Source organism: Urocitellus parryii, chromosome 3 (genome assembly GCF_045843805.1).
Source record: "Urocitellus parryii isolate mUroPar1 chromosome 3, mUroPar1.hap1, whole genome shotgun sequence".
NCBI classification, from domain to species: domain Eukaryota; kingdom Metazoa; phylum Chordata; class Mammalia; order Rodentia; family Sciuridae; genus Urocitellus; species Urocitellus parryii.
The window spans coordinates 42,432,789-42,440,719 of record NC_135533.1 but is presented as its reverse complement, the minus strand read 5'-3'; the positions used below and the strand labels follow the sequence as shown (position 1 = coordinate 42,440,719).

Below are 7,931 nucleotides of genomic sequence, written 5' to 3'. Positions count from 1 at the left end.
AGAGCTCCCTTGCACACCATTGACCATAACACAGTGCAGAAGGTTCAGGATTCTAAATAAAAGGGAAAACAAACTATGTAAAGGACAGTCCTTTTTTAAAGCACTGGATTCAGATTTTTAAATAGAAGTGCTTTTTACTTCAGATAGAGGATTCCAGTTTATTTATTTTTCTTCTCTTACTTAAGTAAAGCCAGATGCTCTGCAAGGTATGAATCATGTGGAAGGCTTTTTAAAGGTGGTGAGGACAAATGATAATTTTGGTTCAGATCACTAAAATGCTCAAAGAATGCTCATATTAAGCATCAGGAATGCAAACACAATTAAAAACTATGAAATTTCCTTATGGGAAAACCTTGGCAATGTAGGTAGTCAGGGTCTACAATAGATGGTTGAGTCTCATCAGAAGTTGCCTTTGCACAACTAGTTTTCAGAGAACACAAAATGATTCCTGGAACTGCAGTGTTGAGTACTGTATAATAAGTAGAGTCTCTGAGCTAGAACCTATGAAGGCACATAACCTCTGTTTCATTCATGCTCCCTGACATTGATTCTGGAAGCTTTTCATATGTGTGTGTGTGTGTGTGTGTGTGTGTGTGTGTGTGTCCATGGCCTATGAGGATATTTGATTTGGGGTTAGTAGTTTTGCCATTTCATTTTCTAATCTACCAGCTGTGATGGATTCTAAGGACCTGCTGAGATGAGTTCCATCGGCAATGGTTGGAAGGAATATATAAGAAGACACAACTGGTTGCTGCAATACACAAAAGTTTATTTTTTACTGTTTTCTTCTTTTCTGGAGGCAAAATAAAATAGAACTGAACATCAATGGATTTTGTACAACAAAAACAGCTTTTAATATGGAACAGACAGTCCATGAACATTTTAAAATCTCGGAATGGCTTCCCTTTTCAAAGTCATGCTTTCTTGCGGTCCACGAGGAGTTGGCACAGAAGAGCCGGTGGCAGCTAGCTGGGTGAAGAGGCTGAAGGATGGTGGTTCCCCTCAGATCCGCGTCAGCTGGTGCCACAGACTGGATGGGAGGATGCTTTCCACTTTCTCCATGACAAAGTTTAGGGGGGCAAACAAAGTGCTGAGGAACTGAAAAGAACACAAAGACCCAGGAGTCAGGGAGGCTTGTTCAAGATGACAGAAGGAACCTCTCCAACCCACGCCTGCATCTCAGGATGTTTCATCATTGTGGGGGGGCTCACAGGCTGCAGTCATCTTCATGTTTACAGGAAACATCACAAGCCAGTCAAAACTGCATTCCGGCCCCGCCCCAGCACTGGTAGATAAGCGGAGAAGTGTCTGCTGATGGCCTCCCTCACAGGGAGCTGCCATGGCTCTGAGGTCCGGGATCTGCTAGCTGCCCATGTACATGATGGGTGTTATCAAACAGGAATGTCAGATGGGTAGCAAGTGGGCAGAGGAGTTAGAAAACAGTGACAATTTAGACCACCTGCTTGTCTAGCTGGGTGTAGAACTCATTTCAAATGAAAAAGACAATTAAAAAAAAAAAAGCAAACCTGTATGTCTATTGTTTTGACATGCTGTTGAATCCCAAATGCCTGCAAGGCCCAGGTTTGTTTCTGAATGACCCACTTGGTGACATGTATCATGGGAGCCTGGGGAAGGCAGCAAGCTGCTATTCTATGAAGCACTTGTCCTTGTTCAAGGGGGCTGTTCTGAGTAATGCATCTTTGCAGACTCTTTCATTTGGTTACAAAATTCCTTTCTGCTTTTCATGTAGTGAATAATACTCATTAGATGTGCTTTTAAGAAAGCCAAGCCGCTTTGCCTGAGACTCACTTGTCATAAGTCCATTCTGGTTATATTCTTGTAAAGAATATGGGTTAGATGGATTGGGGTGTGGCTCAGTGGTAGTTTTTGCTTAGCATGCATAAGGCCCTGGGTTTATTCCCAGTGCCAATTAAAAAAAAAAGGAATCAGCTTCATTCCACAAACCATCTAGCATCTGGCAGAAGTGCCCTGTTCTATTCAGGGAGGAGAGGGATATTTGGATGGTTCTCTTGCCCTCTGTTCAGAGCCAAGGCACTTACTTTCTAGGGTTTAACACCTTGTTCTTTTACTATGAAGTCCTTTGTCCTAATTCCTTATCCTTAGCACAAAAATTTCCCATGCATGTGTAATGCAGGGGGTAAGTACATAAGCAGAGGGGAACGTGGTTTTGAGGGCACACAAGTTTAGCAGACAATGAAGTCAGTGAAATTAAAATGGGCTCCTCTCCTGAGCACATGATCTATGGGTTGAAGGTCTTCCAAAAGAGGTATAGTGGATGAGTGTCCCAACTTCACTGGCCTCAGAAAAGACCTTCTTTTTTAAAAAAAAAAAAAAAAAAGGAAGGAAGAAAGGAAGGAAGGAAGGAAGGAAGAAAGGAAGGAAGGAAGGAAGGACGGACGGACGGACGGACCTTCTAGTTCTTGTGTTGTTGTTGTTTTAAAGGACCTGTAACACATTATAGCTGGATCATCAAGTGTGAGATTTATAAAAGAAAACTCAAGATAGTCTCTCCAATTCATCTTTTACATCAACTAAAATACATTTACTCAGGTCAGTACTGAAGTTCTGAGTGAGATATAGAGGAGTCTAGGACAAAACCACCACTGTCAGGAGGCTCAAAGCTCAGTGGTAGAGGAGGGAAGGCCATTAGGATCTGAACAGAGCAAAGGAATAACCAAAGAGACCATGACAGCAATCACGACAGAAGGCCAGAGAAAGCACCAGGAGGGTTCAGAAGAGGGAGAGAAGCTTTCTGTGGAAAGGGTCAGGAAAAACTCTGTAAAGTGCGACAACTGAAATAGATTCTAATGGATGCTGGGAATGCCAAAAGATAGAGATGAGGTATGGATGTTGAGGACAGATATATGAGCACTGTAGGCCCTCTAAGTTCAATCAACATCCAGAACAGAATTGAGAAAGCAACCAGTATGGCCAGAAGATAGTAACTGATTCTTTTTAGTTGGAATAGTTAATGGTGGAGTTCAAAAGTGACTAGAAGAATGCTGGGAAGTAATGGTATCAATGCCAGGCTAGATTTGTAGTCAGTGCTTGAGCAAAGTAGGATGACTCTTTCTTCCAGAGGGAGTTACATCTATAGTGATTTCTGATAACTTTAAATTATCCTTGGTTGAGTGCACAGGCACTTGGGATGTTCACCCTGCAGGATAGACAATATCCCCTTCTCACTTAAGCTGGACTGGCCACCATGAATGCAGTTGGAAGGCATCATGGGGAACACTGGGCCCAGGAATGAGTAACCAGTGCTCAAGCTTCCTCTGAAAGTGTTTGTAAAATCCTGGTTATGAGAGGATAATGTGGAGCAAGACTACAGATCACATTAAACAAATACAACATTATAAGATTTTACATATACATAATTATATATGTGTATGTGACACATACACATATATAGAGAGAGACCACCAAGGCTCCACAGACCACAACATTTGCTTATAATGACTCCATAAAAAGGAGCTAAGTTCTAAAGTGGTGTGGAAAAACCACTGACCACTGACAGGTGTTAGAAGATGGAGCTCAATAAACAAGGTGATATTGCTGCTGGTTATCATACCCTAAAGACTTGACCCAAACCAGATTTAGAACTGCTGAAGCTGTGATAGAGTGGGGAAGGAACTGCTGAATATAAGCATGAGCAGTGCAGTTAGATAAAAGGAAATGTCTATATGCTGGACAATTCTGCACACTAAAACGTGGGGGGTGTCAGGGAGCCTCACTTTGAGATAGAGAATGAAGGGAGATGATGTTACTAAATTGATTCAAAATAAAGACCCTTTTTTTGTTTGTTTGCATCATTCTGGGCCCTGGACCTTATCTGAATTAAAACACACACACACAAAAGTAAAACCTCTGAAAACCAAGAGGATGGCTTTACCCTGCTAGATGCCTACAGCTGCCTCCTCATCCCACATGCACAGCAAGATGCAAGGGTCCCTTCTTTCCTGGACCAATACCTGCCTTTTCAACAAGGTTCTAGGAAAGAATGAAGCCCCACTGCCTCCAATGTATGTAATAATTTCTCTCTTGTGTGTCTAAAATGTTCTATCCTTGCGATAACTCCGAAAGGTTCCTTTGAGCTTTTTTCTAGAAAGCCTAGTTTACTCTCTTGTACAATCTAGTTGAGAGGCACCCCCTGATTACTAAGCCATTTTCCTTCTTAGTGTACCTCTCCAGATCTCTCCCCACCCCATTTCCCACAAGGAAGAAGATAATGTGGAGAGGCAGAGGAAGCCACTAAGCCCTTTTTTTTTTTTTTTTTTTTTGTGACAGATCAAAGTCATTGGCTTCCATCAGGAGGTAGTAAAAAAAAAAAAAAAAAAAAAAAAAAAAAAAAAAAAAAGTTTGGAGGAGCAAGTCCTGCTCCTCAGGATGCCTTGGGATGTTTGAAAATTAATACTATTTGGCAAAAACAAAACAAAACAAAACAACAACAACAAAAACAACCACCAATGCATAAAGAGAAACAGCAGTTTTACTTATAGATTTAAGGGAAATTTATTGCCTGAAAAGTTAAGTCTGAGTGAGGAAAACCAGGCAACCTGCAGCAGCCATCTATCTCAATGTCCAAAACTTCTGTCTAGAGGGCAGAGATACATGGTCAAAATTTTAACCAAAACGCTCCATAATTCAATCAGTGTCCTGTGGTGAGAAAAAGCAACTGAACTAATAAAAAAGAGAGAGTGACACTTCAATGGCCTGATCCTCCTTTCCGAAGCACCATTACTTAGAAGAAGGTCATGGCTCCCAACATGCTTCCTTAGCATTAGAAACGCCTCTGCTTATCTGAATAAGTTCCAGGTGCCCTATTGCAAGCAGAGAATTGACATCTCACTGTAATCAATATCAGACTTCAAAGAGGTCAGGGCCTATAAGTGAAGATGAGCCAGAAGTCAGAGGGCTCAGGCTCTGGGAAGGAGAGAGACCAGAGGAGGAAAGGCAGGACCCTTGAGAGCAAAGGGGTCAGACTGCTGACCTTCCCACGTTCTGTGAGGAGCTGGGCTTGCAATGATAACTTATTTATATGAGCAACCTTATCTTGGTAACCAAACATTCTAGAAACAGTTAGCCCTAAGTCATTGAGGTAGATTAGATTAGGGGAAAAGCCAGTTGAAGCCTCCTCTATTTCCCAGTGGCTTACACTTGGCTATGAGCTTCCTTACTGGCTGCGAGTCGGGTGTAAACACACTGGAGAGTTCTTTCTGTGTCTACTAAAAGTCATTATACCGGGACATTATCTCAGGAGAGGGCTGAGAAAATCACTTTCACAAGCTGCAAATGAGAGCACGCAGCCTGTGGGGCAGGGCAGCTGTGATAACCTGTGGGTGTGGGGCAGCGGCTTCGGGAGGGGCCTGATGGAGTGACCAGGGTGAGATGTGGAGAAAACCTGAAAGGGGGGTGTTTAGGAATGGAGTGGGTTTGTCTCATTCAGGCCATCCATCTTACTTTACCACCAAGTCTCTCCAGACGTTTTGGAAATTGCTAGACCTGCATGAAGGGGAAGATGAATGTGATGATCCTCCAGGCAGAGGTTTAAAAGTAAACTTACCAAAATTATATTAGAAAATTCTGGGTAGCTTACCAAATTACTACACTTTGGGGGAATATAAAACAAGAGAACCCTAAAGGTAGATTTATGCTTTGTTCAATTACTAGATTCTAGAGTCAAAACCAAAGTTTTGGAAGCTTAAATGAGGAAAGTAGCCTCTTGTCTAACATCTATCAGGAACTCAGTTCTCCAATATTCTGGAATGCTGTAGTACTTGTAGTAATTATAGTACCGTAGGACTGGACTGTTGTACAGCCACTCTAGAGAATATCCCGTCATATTTTGTTAATTCTCTCCTTGCTTCACAATCCCCTCGATGGTTAAAATCATCTCAAGTTATTATATTACTCTTCATTCAATTCTGTGATTCTCAGCTCTACTTGCACACCTGAATCACTTAGGGAGCATGTGACAACTCAGATGCCCATGCTGCTCTCAGGTCAGTTAAGCAGGAGTTCCTGGGCAGTAGGTGGGGCAGGCATCAGCAATATTTAAGCTCTCTTAATGATTCCAAGACTCAGCTAGGCTGAACCCACTGATTCCTGGAAGGCCTTTGTCTGAACAGCTCTGAGAGCCTACAATGCAGCTTCAAATAACTGCTCACAGGTTTGGCCTTCATGAGACTAGAGTACTTAGAAGGGAACATGGTCCTCAGTCCCCATCCTCAATGTCTGGCACGGTATTTCTTCACAATATAGACTCCTAGGTGTGAACATCAAGATTCTGAATGTTGGTGGTATGGATGGGTGAACCCTATGCATGTTAGAGGCTGAGAACCTTGGTACTGATCCCAAACTACTACCAAATGCTATTCATTATTTCAATGACCAATACCAGAATGACTAAGATACTTTTACAAATATGTTTTTAAAATGTTTAAGAGAGAAATAGAAAAGGAGGAACATTTATTGCTTAATGCTGTAAATGTATTCTCCCTTTACCTTTTACTAAGTTATACTCTAATTTTCTCAGTGTTTTGGCAACTACTTTTCCTCGAGGTTGGATGGGGAGTACGTGAAAATAATGCACAGCATAGGCCCATAAACAGAGAAACATCCAAGATGGCAGCCTGAGTGATACTGGGTTTAGAAATCACATCAGTTAGAGAAGACTTAAGGAAATTCAAAATAGTCTGCCTGGAGGAAATAGAAGGTAGTCAGTCAGAGGTTAAAGATGAATGAACAAACAAGCTATCCTAAGAATTTGCAAAAGGAAATAGACCTGCTTGACGTACTCTTTAAGGGCAGAATAGAAATAAAAGGTGGAAATTAAATGAAGGCAGACTTTAGTAGTATAATAAGGACCTCTGAATGATCCAACAATGAAATAGGCTTATGTTCAGAAGCTGAGCTCCCCATGGCTAACAGTTCAAGATGAGTCTAGATGACTTCCTTTGGAGTTACTATTGAAAGCACTTCATTAAAAATCCCTTTCAAGTCTATGATTACAAGTATAAAGGAAGGGACAAAATATCAAGCAGCATCTGATTTTTACATTGACTTTTTTTTCTGCAGGGACCACTACTGTTTATTTATTTAATAATCATTTGTTGAAAGCCTGCTATGTGCCATACTGTGCAAAGATTTGGGGACTCAGAGATGAGAAAGGCACAGTCCTGCTCACAAGGAGCTCCCATTCTAAAGGGGCACAGGATTTCCCAACATATAGAACAGTAAATGTGATCATATAAGTCGTAGGATCATGAAGGGAAGACACCTTCACTCAGCTTAGGAGAAATTCAAAGAAAGCTGAGGATAAGAGAATGAAGAGGCATTTTTTTAAGAGAGAATTTTTTTTAATATTTATTTTTTAGTTATCGGCGGACACAACATCTTTTGTTTGTATGTGGTGCTGAGGATCGAACTCAGGCGAGCACGCTACCACTTGAGCCACATCCTCAGCCCCATGAAGAGGCATTTGGTAGAGTGGACAGTGGGGTGGTGAGGGTGAATGGTATTTCCCATAACAAACAGCATGTATGAAGGCACTGAGGTGCACAAGGGCCTGGCTGCATCTGTGCATGGTAAATAATTCACTATGGCTGAAGAGCAGGTCTATCCAGTAATTAATCGGTAGGGATGAGATTGAAGAGGCAAGCAAGGTCCAGATGATAAAACGCCCTGCATGTGTTGCTTGAGAACTGGGACTTTATCCTGAAGTAGGTAGGCAACCAATGGAGAAACTCAAGCAGGGAAGTAACATGCTTAGATTTGCAATTTAGCAAGATCATTCTTGGGTCAGTATGAAAGAGGATAAGACTGGAAGCAAGGAGCCTAGTTAAGACAATTAGAGACATCCAGGCAAAAGAACAAGGACCTGAACTAATAGAAATGCTATAAGAGAGAAA

The 7,931-nt window shown here is 41.7% G+C and overlaps 1 protein-coding gene across 8 annotated transcripts in view; it reads right to left on the bottom strand.

Annotated features, from left to right (window-relative positions):
- Positions 1-757: 757 nt before the first annotated feature.
- St7 (suppression of tumorigenicity 7) overlaps positions 758-7,931 on the bottom strand; it is a 259,768-nt gene continuing 252,594 nt past the window's right edge. For all 8 annotated transcript variants that reach the window (XM_026410555.2, XM_026410554.2, XM_026410557.2 and 5 more), the window contains one exon: positions 758-1,098. In XM_026410555.2, the coding sequence (XP_026266340.1) occupies positions 1,003-1,098 (96 nt within the window). In that variant the 3' untranslated portion in view covers positions 758-1,002. The remainder of the gene's footprint in view (positions 1,099-7,931) is intronic.